Source organism: Panthera tigris, chromosome B4 (genome assembly GCF_018350195.1).
Source record: "Panthera tigris isolate Pti1 chromosome B4, P.tigris_Pti1_mat1.1, whole genome shotgun sequence".
Classification (NCBI taxonomy): Eukaryota; Metazoa; Chordata; class Mammalia; order Carnivora; family Felidae; genus Panthera; species Panthera tigris.
In genome coordinates this window covers 89489742-89509005 of record NC_056666.1, presented here as the reverse complement: position 1 = coordinate 89509005, position 19264 = coordinate 89489742, and the positions used below count along the sequence as shown (strand labels likewise).

The following is a 19264-nucleotide window of genomic DNA, read 5'->3' as shown; positions in this document are numbered from 1 at the left end:
GATGTGAATCAAGTGCGGAATGAAAGCCCTGCGCCAGGAGCCAAGCCGAGCGCCTGCAATCAAGGACACCACTGGACGGTGGATCGGGTTTTACACTGTATCAGCATAGAGTATCAGCGTAGAGCGGCTCAGAGAGGAACGATAGTGGCGGAAAGGAAGAAGTGGAGGAGTATGTGCTTTCCTTTAGCACTGGCATAGGGATGGGGGGTCGTCGTTGTCATCGTCGTCATCGTCATCATCACCATCCTCAGAGCTTAATCAAGCCGCGCGATGTCCGTTCTTCCCCTTTGTTTCCTGCCAGGCCAGCCAGGCGAGAGGCAGAGGCGAGTGACGTCCCGGGGGCCGGTCTGAGCGGCCCTCTACTCAACCGCCTACACCACGCGTTCCCTTTGCGCGCGCTCGCACCCGCGCCCCGCGGCAGGGACGAGGCTTTCCCGAGGGTCCCGCGCCGCCCAGCGCCCCCCAGTGGCGAGCGGCTGGACCTCGCCACTCCTCGCTCGCACCTCACTCGCGCCCTCCCTTCCCGCTCTTCCTCTCGGCCAGTATTTAACCCTCGGGCTCTTGGCCTCGCCGTGCGTGCTGGCATCTCCCGCTTTGCCAGTCTCGCGTCTCCGCCGTCGCGTCTCCCTCCTGCGCCCCCTGCGCCTCCCAGCAGGCGCCGGCTCTCCCCTCCCTCCTCCTCCGGCTCTCGCGGACTCATTCGCACGGGAAGGAGGCGGCTGCACGCCTGGCCGTCTAAGCGGGCACAGCTCCGGCTGAGGGAGGACTTCACGGACGCAGGTTGGGTGGGTGCAGCGGCGAGAGCCACGGCGAGGGAGATCTGGGGTAGCATGGCCGGGAGAAGCGCCTTCCCCGCCGCCGCGCTCCGGCTCTGGAGCATCCTCCCGTGCCTGCTGGTACTGCGGGCGGAGGTCGGGCAGCCGCGGGAGGAAAGCCTGTACCTGTGGATCGATGCTCACCAGGCAAGAGTGCTCATAGGTAAGGCCCCGCGCGCCCACTCCCTTCCCCTGCCTTTACTCTCTCCAGCGCTTCTGTTCAAGGAGAGATGCATGCATTTAAGGATCTTTTAAAAACTTTAATTTGCAAGGAAGGTTGTTCCCCTCCACCGTTTAATAAGCTATTTTTCCACCTGAAGGCGTATGCCCTTCTCTCAAGAAACCTAAGCAGATCTAGTGTTCTGATCGCGCAGTTGTAGGTTTCCACAACCGTTAAGTTTTGCGGGGGACCCAGCGTTTGTTAACACCCGGTAACTCCGTGTCCACTCCCTTTCTTGAAAGCTTGTGTCTCTTAGCACCGTTCTTACCCCGTGCAGAGGAAAATTAGTTGGTACCAAGACAGGTGCGTGGTGTGTAGGCATGACCCATACCAATTCTTTAATGCTCTTTTTGCATGCAGTTTCTGGTTTGGATTCTTTTAAGTCCACCTAGTTTGATAGTTTTGTTTTTGTTTTTGTTTTTTTAAACCAGGATTTGAAGAAGATATCTTGATTGTTTCAGAGGGGAAAATGGCCCCTTTTACACACGATTTCAGAAAAGCACAACAGAGAATGCCAGCCATTCCTGTCAATATCCATTCCATGAATTTTACCTGGCAAGCTGCAGGGCAGGTAAGTTCTGATACCAGAAGGGGTGGAGAAAATTACCCTTTAATATTTCTACTGCCCGATGGCAGGTAGAAATAATACGGTGTTGCGTGTAGGCTGGTACCTTTTTACCACTTTTAAGAGTGATTTCTCATGTGATTCCCAACGCCAATAAAGAGCTAACTCGTGTTTATTGAAACATGTCCCATACATTAAAGATTCCCAGAAGAAAAGGGGAAGCATTGTGCCTAAGTTTGCTATTTTGGTATGACTGTGTCTTCAGGCTGCTAGAGACAAATACCAACATCACTTCTTCCTGTGATCAGTGACATTTAAACTTAATATCTAGAAGAGACTCTTTTCCCCATAGTATATACTAATCATGTTTGACATTATTTATACTTCATAGCAAATTTTAAACTCTAAGTATTTTTGACATTGTGCATTTGAAAAAAAAAATTGTTGAATGTTACTCACTGGAACAATGCAAATGCGATACATTTCTGGTTCAACTTCATAGCCTCAAAAAGTGTCATATAAGAATGTTTGTAAAATATTGCAGGCTATTGATTTTTTTAAGTAGCATTTTAAATACGTTCATATGGAAAAAGAAAACTGCAATATATTTTTATGAAGAAGCAGACATTCTCTTAGCACATTACCATCCTTTGTATGTTACCTTTTGTACAGTTCCAATATTACATAAATGAGCTCTAATTTTGGAAAGAAAGGGAGAATAAATGTTAGAGGGATTTAATTTCTTTTGTGCAGTTGGAGAATTTACTGTAGAGGACAAAGAGTAAGTAATAAATTCTTTTATTCATTAGTCGGTAAAATATGTCCACTATGAGAGTCATTGTAATTATAATTAAAATCACATTCTCAGGTCCTTTTTTAACTCCAAATTACTTAAGTGGCCATTTTTGTGACGAATGTGATCCAGAAGACACTTAATTAAAAGTAATTGTCTTGAACTGAGAAACCACTTTGTGTGTCTCTAATTATCTGTTATATTTGGGGTGTGATCATTTTAATTGTCATTTTTCCCTCAGGTCTGTTCTCTCATTTTTCCCCCTAAAATAAACCAAATCTAGACCCATCGACACTTCCATCATTGTAAAAAAAATAGATGTTTTGGATCCATCAGGGTTCATAACAGGAAGGTCATCTATTCTCACACCCCCATTTAGCAGATAAGTTCACTGAGGTGCCTATTGCTCCAAAAGAGACTATCCCTTTTCTTCCTACAGAATTCCCTCTTCATAGATACTTTATAGACAGTTAATTATGGAATATTGTGAAATCAGTAATAATTTAATGAATGACCTTTTATCATCTTTTTTCTTTTCACCTGAGTGTATCTGTGTTTGACCATTTGTCAGATGAGATCAACATTAATTCAGTGTTTGTTTGTTTGTTTTTTAATGTTTACTTATCTTTGAGAGAGAGAGAGAGAGAGTGAGGAAGGGAGGGGCAGAGATGGAGGGGAACAGAGTATTCAAATTAGGCTCTGTGCTGAGAGCAGAGAGCCTGATGGGGGCTCCAAACTCTCAAACTGTGAGATCAGATCCTGACCTGAGCTGAAGTTGGACGCTTAACTGACTGAGCTACCTAAGCGCCCCTTAATTCAGTAGTTTTAAAAAGGACACTTTTTTAACCTATACTTTCATGAATTTGTAAGAACCATTGGAAGGTCGCTTAACTTACACCCCTTCCTAGCTGAAAGCATTTGATAACTATAAGAGAAGCAGAAGGTATCAACGGTTCTTATTTATTTTTCATATGCGTTTGTCTTCTGAAGAATGGAATTTGAAGCAAAGGCTTAAATGCCATGCTATCTCCCCTGTTGGTTTATGGCTAGTGCAGGTTTGCAAACACTGGCATGTTATCGAGTACAAAATGAATCACAGATCAATCTCCAGAATATCTCTTGTAAAGGATTAGAGAAGACATCAGAACTGGCATGGAAATAAGGCTTCTAGCATCTTTTTTTCCCCTGTTTAGTTGTTAATAGCCATGTGGCTTATCTCATTACACCAGACTGGGGGCGCCTGGGTGGCGCAGTCGGTTAAGCGTCCGACTTCAGCCAGGTCACGATCTCGCGGTCCGTGAGTTCGAGCCCCGCGTCAGGCTCTGGGCTGATGGCTCGGAGCCTGGAGCCTGTTTCCGATTCTGTGTCTCCCTCTCTCTCTGCCCCTCCCCCGTTCATGCTCTGTCTCTCTCTCTGTCCCAAAAATAAATATCTCATTACACCGGACAATGTTAGCCCCTCAGTTACCTTGCTCTTTATGCTTTCTGCTCTGGCCAGGTACTCTGGAGTCTCTCTTATTTAGCGGGAGGCTAGGTGAGAAGCGTGTGATCTACGCAATGCCAAAGAGCGGGACATTTAAAAATATTACTTAAATGTTACTTATTTTACTCAACAACGTTATGTGACTCCAGCAGCATCATTTTTGAAATGCATGGACATTTTGAAGATGAGAAAAATAATCACTTCAATAGCAATTAAGTCTTTTGAAAGGCATCTCTGGCTAAAGCCAAACCACATCAAAACATCGACATGGAAAATGAAAAGCTCACTCCATTATCTAGTTATTTCATCCAAATAATATCAAGCATTTAGGGATTTCGATCATTTGAAATAACTTTTATGTTCTACTTCAAACAGATGCAAATAAAAAAATTACAGTGAGGTTCATTTCCCCACATCAAGTTGCTCAGGTTTTTAAGAGTGTTTTAAGTATGTGGAGAATTGGGCACGCTTGTATGTGGCTGATGCTCCTTGAGCCTTTTGGTAGAGCAATTTGATTCTGAGAGCAAAAAGCGTGATACGGATCCTTTGACTGGAAATTTTCCTTCCAGAGATTCATCCTAAGGAAATGATGTCTTAAGGATATTAATAAAAATGTAGGTGCAAGACTTTTCCTCATTACACTATTTATAAAAGTCAACGTGGGTAGATGGGGCGCCTGGGTGGCTCAGTCGGTTAAGCGTCCGACTTCGGCTCAGGTCACGATCTCGCGGTATGTGAGTTCGAGCCCTGCGTCGGGCTCTGTGCTGACTGCTCAGAGCCTGGCGCCTGTTTCAGATTCTGTGTCTCCCTCTCTCTGTGACCCTCCCCCATTCATGCTCTGTCTCTCTCTGTCTCAAAAATAAATAAACGTTAAAAAAAAAATTTTTTTTTTTAAATAAAAAAGTCAACATGGGTAGAATGTAGAGGCCCAGTGAGAGTGGCAGGAGAATGCAAAGAAGCATTAATAAGAATATTCTAGAGATCTAACCAATGCCACAGAAGAAAGATATTCATGACAGATTAAGTCAGCAGTGTATAACAGTATATTCTGTTTGATTCCATTATAAAATATGTAGGCAGACATAGGAACTAACATCTGATTCTCCTGGGTATTAACATTAGTCACATCCGCGTATTTTACATTTTTGTTTTTCCACAATGAATGTGTATTGATTTGTAATTTCAAAAAACTATTTTACATTTAATACGTACAAAAAGTTATACTTTAGAGTTTATGCGTGTATGACATTCTACATTAGTTTACTTATATTTATTATCCAGTATCATTTTTTAAATGTTTTTTTAAATTTATTTTTGAGAAGGAGAGAGAGCACAAGCGAGGGAGGGGCAGAGAGAGGGGGAGGCAGAGGATTCAAAGCAGGCTTTGCACTGACAGCAGAGAGCCCGATGTGGGGCTCAAATTCATGAACCATGAGATCATGACCTGAGCCAAAGTCAGACGCTTAACCAACTGAGCCACCCAGGCGCCCCAATACAGTATCATTTTTACACCACACATCACTCAACAAAATGATAAAACAGGTGGTTTTTGTGGCTGACTATAGCTATGGAGCCCAAAGAATTCACTAATGCTTCTCTCTGATTCTCACCAGTTTCTTTCAAGATCCCTAAAAGTCTGCCTACGAAGGCTTTCCTATCTGAAATCAGATGGCCTGACCTCTTTCTCTCACTGAAATCTTCATTTTCCATTGAAAACCCTGTCTCTACTTTATCTCCCATTTAAAATACTCATTTACTCACATGCCCTTCTCAAGGCCTTTAGATCAGAGAAGAATTTCTATTAAAGAGGTTTAGGCTTAAAGGATTTTTAGTAATCAAGGGAAAACACTCTTTATTGCTGTATATAACTTTTAATAGTTGATATTTTTCAATGAGGCATTCCTTATTCTAATTTTTCTCCATATTTGGGACAGGTAGGGACCCTGAGTGGCCATTTTGGTTTTCTAAACGATGCACTAATTAAACATTTTATTTGGAAAATAACTCTTTCTGAAACTAATGGCTTTCAAATAAAACCTTAATGAGAAGTTTTGTTGGACAAATCTGAATTCCAGTATTAGGACACCACTGCTGATTTCCATATGAACCAAGTTGGTTCAAGGCCATAATTTTTTGTTTATATAGATCTTATAAATAGATCTTTATTTATAAAGATCATATAGACTTGAACTTAACAACTGTAATATATTCTATCACCTGCACATAGATGCTAAGGTACTACGAGTCTAGTATGCAGTTAATAGGCCATCTCTTTTTATGTTGGCTTTTTTTTTTTTTTTTTTTGCAGCGGTGATAGATTTATGCTGAGCCATATCTGTACTAGTTTTCCAACCTCCTTGTGACCAAATGCCTGGATTTCTGAGATGGTTGGCAAGGGTTGGGGTGAAATTGGTGTGTATGGAATAGAAATTCTCTGGGTGAAGATAACCAGCCAGTATTAACTTCCAACCCACCACGTGCATTACCAAGCAAGCCCTAACCATCTGTACCAACAGGTCCAGATCTTAAAGTAAGCTTGTTATTATGTGTAACGGTCACAATCCTTGTGACCACCAGAAGTCAGTGACAGAGCTTCATTTCCGTCAGTTTCAAGATGTTTAAAACCAAAACTTAAAAGCATCGTGGTGGATACAGGAAAGAAAGGGGAGAATTTTGTCTGCTGTGCTGGGGAGTGGGTGGCCACATGTATGTTGTGAACGCATTGACCATTGGGTTAAACTGCAGAAATGTGCTCCTTTGTTTTATGTATCACCCTACAAAACAGAAAATACTACATAGGCTGAAAATGTAGCGTATCGAGTACGATGGTTTCCCATTATGTAAGGAACATAAATGTATTCATAATCCTTCCTCGTTTCCCTATCAATTAAAAAACGCCCTGAATTAACTCCAACTGCCCTAAATAATAACAATAATAATACAAAATCAAGTATGAAGAAAGCTAAGAACTTGGCCTGGGTGGTGGTGTCTTTGAATGACTTCACTCAGTAGCACCCAAATTCAGCTTTAAAATGAGGAAGGTACCGTTGGAAAAAGAAAAGAAAAGAAAACTCAAAAAGAGATCATTTGCCTAGAAACTGACTCAGATTTTTGCTATTTTTTTTTTAAGTGGAATCATTCCACTGATGTGTTTCTGTAATATGAACCAGATAATCCAATTATGTCATGAAAATGTCCCTAAAGCTCCGGATAACTTGTTTTCGCATTACAGCGTTTGATAACGACGTCGCACTGGTCCCATTAAACTGGCTGCAGTTTGCAGTCTCAAATTTCCCGTTGGACTGCTCGAGGAAAGGAGACCTGTCTGAAAATGGGTTTTTTCCTTCTTTTCTCCTCTTGACAAAAATGAAAGAAAAGCAATAGAGAGTGAGTTTTAATTCAAGCACTACCTCTCCCTCGTCAGAGGAACTACCAAGTACCCTTACCCACCTCCTTCCAATTCCATAAGTTATGGTAACACTTATTATTATTATTTGAGTCCCTTCATGTGTACTGTCCACATTTTTTCCTAATGGAGGTATGATTGTTTTGGTAGTTGCAACCCAAGTGGCTGCATACTTTCATACTCCTGGGGTTTGCCATCATACCTTTTCAGTGGTTTTATGTCATCAAATGGAGGAAATGCCTCGTTTTTTGACCCCTGGTCCCTGGTTTCAAAGTGGGAATGTGAATATGTTTGCAGACTGTGGGCATGAGTTTTTTGAAGAAGGTACTCCTATCAAAAACCCAGCTTTAAACTTTCCATGTTTGGATTCTGCTAGGCTGTGGCATTTTGCATTGTGGTGGTGTGGACATGCCACCAGGGATCAAAGAGTAATTCTGCAGAGAGCCCATTTCATTTAGCAAAGCAGGCATGTGCCAGCCATCTGTTGTATCTGCTGATAGAAAACAGCAGTAAGTTTCTCAAACTTTTGCCAGAAAAAAAAAAAAAAAAAGCTTTATTGCTTAGAGGAGATGAGTTACAAGGTACCTTGTAAGCCCCATCTGGTTCTACAGCGATTTACATGGCACAAATGTAAACTCTGCTACGTCTTGCTTACATGGTGGTATAAAGGCATGTAAACAAACCCTTCACTGCTATCCTCTGCATTTATTCCTGACTTTAAAATGCTTGCACAAATAAAAATCTTTTAAATTGTTGTGGTGAAGCGGAAAGGAATGGTACTCAATAAAGCATTTTGTGTTGGATTAAACTCATTTAACTTAAATGTCCCTGACGTGTCGTGAGAGGAAAAGTTCGGGGATTAAGAGTTTGGTGACAGTGTTCTTCATCCTGTAGCTGGATCTCTGGAGGAGGCATTGTCAGGTTAGGATTCTTTTGCTGCAAAAAGTTGGCCAACTTGCCCCATTTGCCAACCAGGGAGTAACTTGGTTACACTGCTGTGAACGTTTAGGGGATGGGGAGTGTTCTCCCCTGCAGCATTTCTCTGCCTCAAGCACTCAGTCGATCACCAAACACAGACAACAAACATAGAGCACACAGAGAGGAATAAACATGGTCCCTGCCCTCAGGGAGCTTATAGCCTGGGAAACGTTCAGCATACTCATCCGAATAAGGTTAGAAAGTCTAGGATTGCTGGAGAGCACCGAGAAGGCCACTCTTTTCCCTGCCTGGAGGAAGAGAGGCGGGAGCTCTTCCCTGAGCTCACTGAGCAGGTGTGTCTGAATTAATTCCTGAAGGATGCAGAAAGCATCCATCAGACCTGCATGGTAGGAAAATACCTTCCAAGCGGAGAGCTCAAGGGCGTTAAGTGCACGGAGGTCTTAAAGGGGAAGGCAAGTGGTAGGTGATCATGAGTGGCCTCGTACACATCTGAGAGGTTGTGGGGATGATGCCCCAGTGAAGGGGATGTCAAGGTCAAATAATGGAGATGGTTCTGGGGGAGAAGAGAATGTAGAAACAATTCAGGGATATTTCTCTCTTCTCTCTACTATGAAAAGAATGGACTCAACATTTTGCAGGTTTGTCCCAGGGATATATCAAGTACGTGTTTGATTTATGTCTTGGGTGGACAGTGGCTTTTGCAAAATCATCATTTAGCTCTTCTTTCTTACTAAACTTTTGGAAAACTTTGTGATGGTTAGTCTCTGCTCCAGGTTAGTTTTGTTTGTTTTTTCCTTGTTTTTTTTTTTTTTTTTTTTTTTTGGCAGTAGGGCATAGAGCTATTAAAAAACCGCGCTTTGTGAGTGCGTAGAACGTTTTAAAAAATCAATTTAGTTTTCTAATGGAACTTTGAACTTAATGTAAAAGGAAGCTTAAATAAGGAAAAGAGTGTGCTAATTTGTGAAAGGATTGATTGAGCACCTATGCCCAACTCCCATACCTTTTTAAGTATCAAGAGAAGTACAATAAAGGTAAAGAAATTACACTTGGCAGGTACTGCTTCTGTTTAAATGATGAGAAGTGGACATTGGACATTGAGTTACTTAAAATAAGCCTGCTTCTTCAAGTATTAGATGTTCTTTTAAAACTTACTGGCTAAGAGGCACCTGGGTGGCTCAGTCAGTGAAGCATCTCTCTTGATTTTGGCTCAGGTCACGATCTCATGGTCCTGAGACTGAGCCCCATACTGAGTGCGGAGCCTGCTTAAGATTCTCTCTGCCCCTCCCCTGTTCACGCGTGCATGCGCTCGCTCTCTCTCTCTCTCTCTCTCTCTCTGTTTCTCCAAAACAACAAACAAACTTATGAGTTAAAATTCTAAAATCCTAGGACAATTTCTGTTCTCTGTTTCCCTCAGATAGACTTATGGATTTTGTCTTCTTTTTGACTTTTCTAGATGAATGTGATTAAAGAATCCTGAAAATTGTCAGGCATCATTTGAAACCCATTCACCCGACCACAGTGTCACAGAGCAGCTATGTATTGTGTGGGCCTGAAACAGGGGACAGATGCAGGATTGACTCCTTAGCTGGCAATATGAGAAAGGAGATGAACACAGTTCTTGCTTAGCTGCTCTTGGCCAGAACCCAGATCGTGCCCCAGGGAGGCAACACGTGACTAAGAACCAATTTTCTGCCCTTGAGAAAATTAGAAGCTAACTGGAGAGGTGGATATATACCAATCGATCATCCAAATAACTGCTGGGAAGCGGTATTGTATCGGGACTAGGGCATTCTCAGGTTATAATGAGAGCATGGAGAAGGAACTCCAGCGCTGAGCTGAGCCTGACAGTTGAGCTAGCCAAGCAAAAATGTGGAAGAGGGGATGGTTTTTAGGAGAGGAAACAGCACGAGGCGACGTATAGAGACCAGAACGACATTATCTGGGAACCAGTATGTTGGTGTGGCTGGAGTGTATGTGCAAGTAGGAAGTAGAGAGTTGGTCCTAGAGGACTTTGTCCCGCAAGTTAACGCATCTTGTGTTTACTCTATAGATGATGTTGAGTTATTCCATGAAATACAGCAGAGGACTGTAGGGTCAGAGTTACATATTTAGATATTGTGTTAGTGGGATGGAAGATAGCTTTGAGGGGAATAGACTGCAAGGAGAGAAATCAGGAATAATACAATATAAGATCGGAGATGAAAAGAAGGGAAAAATGGATTGGGGAAACATTTAGGAGATAAAAATACAAAAGTCTTCGTGCTAGGAATAAAGAGCCTCTCATTTCCTCCACTGTCTGCTTCATTAACTTGGCAGTAGCCCTGTTAGCCTTCCTGCCCCCAAGCTCATCCTTCCTGTCCCAGGGCCTTTGCACATGACATTTGCGCTGCTTAGAATTTACTCCCACTAGATTTCTATGTGGTTTGCTCCCCCATTTCCCCCACGTCCAATCAAATGTCACCTCCTCTAACAGGCTTTCCCTGACTCCCCTCTGTAAAACATCAACCACCACCCTCATCACTCTTGAGTCTACTTCTCTGCTATATATATTTTTATGGCCCCAAGAATAATGATTATACTTGATTATATTTTATTTTAATTGTTCAACCCTCCCATTCAATGTAAGCTCATGAGAACAAGGACTTTGTCCTGTTCACCATGTAACAACTCCAGGTCCTGAAACACCTCCTGACACGCAATAAGCAGTCAACAAACTATTTGTTGAATGAATTAATACATGATGCAGATCCCATTATTATTCTGAATTGATACATAAGGCAGCTAAGACAGAGAGGAGCAAAAGAAACATGGGTAGCAAGTGGCAGAGCTGGAATTCAAACCTGGGCAGTTGGGATCCAGAGCCCTTGCTCTGATAAGTGCTAAATAGAGGTATGAACACAGAATGGGAACATAGAGGAGGTAACAAGTAACTCTGGCTGAGGAAGGAGGGCCAAGTTTCGCCAGAGAAGAGGGAGTAATTGAACTGGGAATTGAATCTGTTTAATGAGCTGAGACTGGAGTCAGGTGTAGGGAGAAGGACTGTCACAGGTAGAGGCAAAGGATCTGGGAGAGTGCGTTCTGGGAAAAGGTAACGGTGCCTCGGACAGGGGCCGGATGTATGCAAGGGAAAATATTGGGGCCAAGAGCTGGGAGGCAGGGTGTGTGTGTGTTTAGATGAGGCTGGACATTTGGGAAAGGCCAGAGGCAGAAACAGTAGAACCCATGGAAAGGTCACTTAACTCAATTATTTTATCTGTAAGAAAAGCAGTTTAGATTAACTCTAAAATGGGGCACCTGGGTGGCTCAGTCAGTTAAGCGTCTGACTTCGGCTCAGGTCATGATCTCACGGTTCGTGGGTTCGAGCCCCACATCGGGCTCTGTGCTGACAGCTCAGAGCCTGGAGCCTGCTTTGGATCCTGTGTCTCCCTCTCTCTCGGTCCCTACTCCACTTTCACTCTGTCTCTCTTGCAAAACTAAATAAACATTAAAAAAAATAAAAAAAAAATAAAATGCCTTCCAAATTCTAAACTATTATGATTCTATCTCTTAAGAAAACATCATCAATCATTTTAACATTAACGGTAATATCTGTATTCAAATTGCAATATCTTTCTCTATTTTTAAAAATCAAGACAGAAAGATTCTTCCTCCAAAATTGTCCTATTTGTTGTGAAATTTAAAGAGGTTCATCTCAGTATACTCCTTTATTTATCGTATGTTGATGATGATACCCAATACTTGCATAGCATATACTTGCTGGGAGCTTTGCAGATACTCTGTCATCAGGTCCTCCTCACAGAAAGCCAGAGGTAGGCACTAGTATTGTCCCCAGTGTATAAATGAGGAAACTGGGGTGTGAGGAAGTCAAATTACTTACCTGAGACTACGCGGCTAAGAATACCTATGTACATGTTTATACACTTGAGAGAAGTCATTATGGATGTCTTCGCATCCAAAAAAATACCAATTCAAAGAACAATTTATCAATGCTTACTATGTCCTAGGTTCTGAGAATGCAAATTTTAATTGATCCAACTGCCTTCTAGGAATTCACCAGCTGGGGGTGAAGACCGTGGCGTCAACAAGGCAATAATAATTGTGGTGAGCTCTCAGGGCCAACATGTGTGGTTGGATGGGCTTTTTCATCGCATAAGGGGAACTGACCAAAGCAGCGAGTTCAGCCTGACCAAGCTGAAATCCAGCTTTTCGACATTTCACCTGTCAAATCTGACAGCATGCCACAGAGCTGCCTCTGTGCCTCTACCTAATTTGCATACAGCCTTCATATGGGCCAGGTGGCTCCCGTTACATGCCCTAAGAGAATTCCTATGAGAGCATAAAGCCAGAGGGTTTTGCCACTGGTCAGGTAAATTTACAATTACTTGTATGCTGAAGAAGATATCACAGGAAAGATAACATCTAAACTGGGTCACGAAACGTTCAGTAGGCAGAGCATGACCAAGGCAGGTGGGGCTGGGATGGATGTTCTGGGTATGTTGAATGATGCATAGGAAGGTACGCGGGATTGAGAATCACTGGTGTGGTTGGAGTAGGACTGTTAGTCCCAAAAAGTTTGAGACGATGATGAGTTCTGTATGGCAGAGTTGACCTGTGTTACAGAAAATAGGGAGCATGGTAACAGATATGGTAACATCGTGCCTGCGTGCAAGGTAACTTTGGTGGCAGAGGGAGGGTAGATAATGGGGTGCCAGATGGAGGGTGGATACTGGGGTGCCTGGCTGAGGACGAGGAAACAATTAGGAAGTTTTAAAAGACATTACAAGGTGACACGAGTATGAAGTAAGGCAGGGGGTAGGGAGAGAGAGGAAGAAGCAGATCCCAGAGATATCTCTCAGGATAATTGACATGTAGGTGCTATGGTAACAGGGGACTGGAGGATGACTCTAAGCTGGCTGGACAGATGGTCGGATGGTTATGTCTTAACTGAGAAATTAATTACAGGAGTAAGCGCAGAACGGTTTGAGGTACAAACCGTTTGGAACTTCCCAAACACGAATTTTCTGCTGAACATTCAGATGGCAGAGTCTGGTATGAATTTGAAAACTGGAGTCTAGGGCAAAGATATGAGATGTAGAATCGAAAGACTGATTTTGGAGATTTAGAGTTTTTCTTCTCTACCTAACTCTCTTCCTTCCTGGTTTTGACCTCAACTCAACAGATATTTGGGGTCCTACAAAATGCCAAAGCTTGTGCCGAATGCTAAAAACACAAATATAAATTGTATATGAAGCTTGCCCTCAGTCTAGTATGACAACAGATATGAACAAAACAACAATGCAATAGTAAATGTATTGTAATTGCAAAATGAACAAAGTGCTGTGAAAATACTGAGGAGGGAGCATAACTCTTTTGGGAGAGGAGTGAATTAATCTACATAGAGTTCCTGGTGCTCTTCAGGGCATAACCTGAACCCTGTGAAACTAATATATGCACACTTGGAACAACTCTGCTTAACTTCATGGTTTTTATGTACTTGAGACAGTATGGCCTAATATATTCGGCTTTCTACTTGCTATTATTATTGTTGTTGTTGTTGTTGTTGTTTTGGAAAAGAATACAACAAATGTCACTATACCACTAGGTGACAGAGAAAATCATCTCTCCAGAATCAAGCGTCTAGAAATACTCTTGGGAAAAACAGTCTGTGGGAGCTGGAGATATGCCTGAATAAACCTATACTATAGAGCTTGTTAGGATGCCTGGTTTACAAGGGCTATTTCAGTATTAGTCATGGATGCACCACTGGGTGGGCGGGGGGCAGGGGGAGAGGCGGTGGGATTCACATCTGAAGTCAAGTCCACGTAGATGTATCTCCTATTTAAGGCAATGCCCTGATGGAACCCTAATAAACTTGTAAAATTACTCTGATGTTTGCCTTTTGAGTACTTATAGTGAAGCCATTTGACTCCTGTCATTTGTTAATTCGATCAATATTCCTGTTTCCAGCTGGAACTTGGTAAGACGTTGAAATTGTATTTATATCGCTGTCACTTACAGCAGTAGCCAGCAGGTGGCAATGTAAAAGTTACTTCTTTGCGGAATTTTCCATTTCAGCATTTTTTAAGTCTGTGGGGGTGCTCTCTAACAGAGCCCAATTTGTAGGGTACTGTGATCTTACATAACTCATTTCAATAGGCCATTAATATATTCAGTAAGTTAGAAAATAAACTATCTCAAATTCCATGTCACTGAAAACATCAAGACTCATCATAAATTTGAAAATTCATCCTAAATAAGTACAAATGTGAATGATTTCATTGTACCCTGATTTTCTGTTTCTTCCTTTTAAACAATTGCTCAATCTCAAGCAGGAGTCAAGTTTTAAGTTATCTCTCCATATTCATCCAGTGTTTTGTTTTGTTTTTGTTTTGCCTTCTCTGGCTGTAACTTTAGGTGTCAACAGAATAGCAGAGTTGGAAGATATCCCAGAGTTCATTCACCCTATCAAGCCTAACCATTATCTGAAGCATCCATGAGTTGTGGTTTCTTAACTTCTAGTTGAACATGTGCAGTGGCAGGGAACTTATTAAGGCAGATGTTACTGAATTATTTTAATTGTGTTAATCATAGGAAGGTTTCTTCATAATGGGCTACAACCTGCCTTCCCACTGTAACTTGAATCTCCCAAGACTCTACCAGTCTGTGGACTTACACTGGGCATTTATACCCTGAAGTTTGTTGCCTTATCCTCTCCACTGCTAATGGAGGGTCTCTGGTTCATTTACTCCTACTTCTTTCCTAGCAAAGACCAGCTAGTTCTGTGAATTCTTAGAAGGACTCTACACATGCCATCCTGGAGGGAGATGTCCTGACCTCTGCTGCTACATTATGGTCCTGGTGAGACCTGCTTGTCAGGTCTAGATGCAGCCTCTCTATGCTCCCTAAGCGATAAAGACTCAAGGGGCCATAGAGGGCTGTATTCTCCATAGGTCTTACAGTCTCAGAGCAACTTGGTGTTCTGTGCAGAAATGGGGAGTCTACCCCTGCTCCCTATTTGACATCGAGCTTTATCACTTGGCACCTAAAACAACATGACCTAAGACCTTTGGCCCCAACTAGACACCAACATTAATTTCCTGCAGCCCATGTCCCCAAACATCCCCAATTTCTCCAGCTCCTTCACATAAGCAGTTTTGCATCTTTTCAACCTTGATTCCTAAATACTTAGCAAAAGTATAAAATGATCACAGATGGAATTTACTGGTATTTTACTCTTTATAGTCCGATGAGAAAATAATTCATTGCTGGAATTGGAGATTACTTCTAGAATTGTGAAATCATTTTTGGTTTACAAAACTTGTATGATAAACAAAAGACGGAGGAGAAAAGGGAGGGGAAGAAAAATGGAAAATAGCCAACACTTACTAAGGTATTCTGTGTGCCAGTCACTGTGCTAATAATCACTTCTCATCACTATCTAGTTTAATTCAACAACCCTGTGAGATTAGTGTTACTAATATTCCCATTCTACAAAAATGGCGACCGGGTCACGAAAAGTTATGCAAATTGCCTAAGTTCACATATCTAGTAGGTAGTGGAGCCAGGATTTAAACTCAGGTAATCTGACTCCAGAATCCACGATGAAATGGCATCTTGAACTCTTCTAAAACAGAGATTTTCCTGAATCTACGTCTTTATCCTTTAGACATTTTATTGCATACACACCATGTGCTGTGAAGCATGAGTTAGATACCACCCTGACCAATAAGAGCTGACACTGTTACAGGTGCTAAAGTAGCATGGCTTTCAAATATTTGGTAAATATTTGATCAACTCTCTTGAAATTGTCATCTTTAGTAGGTCACAATGGTTGAATTTCATGTGATTTCACTTAAGAAGAACTGACACTTACTGAATATTTACCTCGTGCCAGAAGCTCTTCTAAGTAATTTATAGGTATTATCTCATGTAATTCTTGGACCAATTCTGTGAAGTGAAGATACTATTTTTATCTCCATGAAATGTATGAGAAGCCGGAGGCGCAGAGATATTAAGTAACTTGCCCAAGATCATACCTTAGTCATCTGCAGGGCCAGGGCCTGAACCCTGGCAGTCAGATGCCAAAGTAGGTATAAGTATGTCTATATTATGTCACCTCTGTGTTATCTAAGAGTAGGCCAATCTGCCCATCCAAATCAATTTTTAAAGAAGCAGCTTCATTTAGAGAGTCGTACCTTATGAGGCCACTATCAAATCAACTAAGTCAAGATCAAGTTCAGAAGCTAAATGGAACAAATACAAAATCCATTCAGACTGGCTGAATGTCTTTGGTTCCCAAAGTTTGATCAGTAAATGTATCTGATATCCTGGATATCCGCAGGCTTGAATTTGGAGAGTTATCGTTGCATGTCCTGTGTTGTCTGGGGTTTGAGGCAACATTTACTCATAAGCTGAAGGAGACAGTGCAAATTAGTACAGCTCTCTTGAATTAAGGTAAGAGATTTCTACCATTCTGCTAATAGCAGTGACACCTTTCTATATCACACTTAATAGTTTAAAACATGCTTTCGTTTATGTTGTTTCATTGAGTTCACTCAGTCCTCCTAATGACTGAAAAACCATGCATTGCTAAAACTGTAGATAATTAAATATGAGGAATAACTGTGATAATTTGCAGTGGATGGCCTTTGGCCAAAAGTAAAATAATTCAAACCTGATCTTTAATAGCTGTACATTCTTCTATAATGCACAAAAGTTTTGCATCTGTGATTTTATAGAAAGGCTTTTTTGCCTTTCGATAAAAATAAATAAGGGCCCATTCAATAAATTCTATTTAAATTATAAGGAAACATTTTCAGTGGAAAATAAAAGTAGATTGCCATTCCATTGCCATGGTGAGGATAGAAATAATCACCCTTCATCTGGGTTCATACTTGGTATTTCAGATATCTGTTGCCATCAATTCCTTGAGAAACTCTGCATAGCCAAAACTTTTCTAGAATGGTATTTACATGATTGTAGAAAGCTGTCCCCTTAATATAAAACACTTGAAGTTAAGAGAGATGATTGAATCTGCCCTTTTGAGGGGGACATGGGGCCAGTACTAGGCTGAGTGGGACAAGTGAGGCACTCGGGGTGATTGTGTGAACCTAGGAGTAAGTGCCTCCATACATTTACAGTCTGGGTGCCCTGATCACCTCCCCCTAGTCCAGGCTCTGACCATACTGGAGAACACGATGTGTGGTAGTTAATTTTACATGTCAACTTGACTGGGCCACACGGTGCCCAGACATGTGGTCCAACATTATTCTGGACACATCTTTGACGGTCTTCTGGATGACATTACCATTTGAACTGGGAGACTGGGACGTATGACCCTCCCCAGTGTGGATGGGCCTCATTCAATCCTGTGAAGGCCTGAATAGAACAAAAAGGCTGACCCTCCCACGAGGAAGAGAGAACTCCTCCTGCCTGACTGCCTTCAGACTGAAACACTGGCTCTTCTTGGGTCTTGAGCCTGCCTGCTTTCAGACTGGAACTGATACCACTGGCTTCCCTTAGTCTTTAGCTGGCCAACTGCAGATGTCAGACTCCCCAGCGTCCATAATCACATGAACCAATTCCTTATTAACTATTTATCTATCATCTATCCTATTGATTCCTTCTAGAGAGCTCTAATACACTGTTTTCTGTCTTAGCTGCCCAACGAGAGGAGAAGTTAACTATCAAAGAGAAGCAAACAGCAGCATGGGCCAAATCTTGATCAACTTAAATGCTTGGGGCCTTGGTTTCTTCAAGTGCTAAAAGGAAATCATTAATTTACTTTTTACACTGGCAGCAAAATGCAGTTGCATAATGTGTACAAAGTACTTGACACATAGTCGACACTAAAAAAGTAGGGTCTTTTCTTCCCTTTATATTAATGAGCTGTTAGTGCTAAATGGAAGCCGTGAGGCCAAAGAAAGGTAGTCTGCCAGATCCCAGGCTAGGGAGTGTGCTGGCGGGGTGCCCAAACTCCACCATAAGTGATGGCGTCCCAGTCTCTGAACTCACCGTGTCCCACTGAGCTGGCCTCGGGAGATCTGGCTTCTGGCTCGGCTCCCACACCATCTATCTGGGGCTTCAGACAAGTATTTCATTTTCTTTCTCATCTGTAAAATAAGGGGTTCCTTTCAGTTCTAAAATGTCTGTGATTTGTTACTAGCCATTATCACTTCCGCATTGTTCTTGGTTCTGCGTTTGAATTCAAATCACAGAGAGAAAAACAACTTGGACAATACCATTAATTGTAGCAAAAAGGAAAAAAAATGTGAGCAGAACTAACTTTCAAAATACTGTTTGCCTGAATCACACCAATAAAATCCAGCAAAATCTATTTTAGGCAACGTTTACCTGGTTTTCCAATAGTAGCTTGGTTTCAGTTCATTCAGTTTGACTAATAAACTCACGTTAGGAGTTCAACTCTGAGGCAGGTAGGCCAGACAGCTATGTGACTCATATTAACCTTTAAGACCTTTTGACAAATGATTATTACTAGTAATATTTACTCTGTAAGACCTTCTTCAAATAATAGTTCCTTTCTAGACATTCGTAACACTTATTCCTTGCTGGGCTCTTTACAAAGGACTGAGGAATCAAGTCTGAGACTTTGTCTCTCTGTTACAAATTGAGGTTTTTACACTGCGAGCTGTCCCTGTAGTAATTATAACTTGCAGCACTCGTTCCTCAGTTACATAAACTAGACTTCATTGGGGTTTCAGTACTTAATTTCCTGGGTATAACCCTGGGTATAACCATGAATCGTTACAGAGTTTTATTTTAAATTCATTACTTTTTTCCATCATAAATGAGTACACCCTCTAAAAGTCTTTGGAAAATACAGAAAAAGAGAAGGAAGAATGGGAGAAGGGAAGTCATGTATAGTTAACTCACGTAAGAAAACGCTAAAATATTGGTGTTTTTCCACCTAGTGTTTTTCCGTTCAAGCAACAACTTGTCCCCTTTTTTTGTTGTTGTCTGCTTGGGAACAGTGGGGCAGTTTCCCATGTTATTACATATTCTGTAAACATGGTTTTTTAACAAC

The 19264-nt window shown here is 41.7% G+C and overlaps 1 protein-coding gene across 1 annotated transcript in view; it reads left to right on the top strand.

Annotated features, from left to right (window-relative positions):
* The first annotated feature begins 254 nt into the window (after positions 1 to 254).
* Positions 255 to 19264, top strand: part of WIF1 (WNT inhibitory factor 1) — a 68996-nt gene continuing 49986 nt past the window's right edge. The window contains exons 1-2 of the mRNA XM_007082216.3: positions 255 to 978; positions 1467 to 1606. Of these exons, the coding sequence (XP_007082278.1) occupies positions 831 to 978; positions 1467 to 1606 (288 nt within the window). The 5' untranslated portion in view covers positions 255 to 830. The remainder of the gene's footprint in view (positions 979 to 1466; positions 1607 to 19264) is intronic.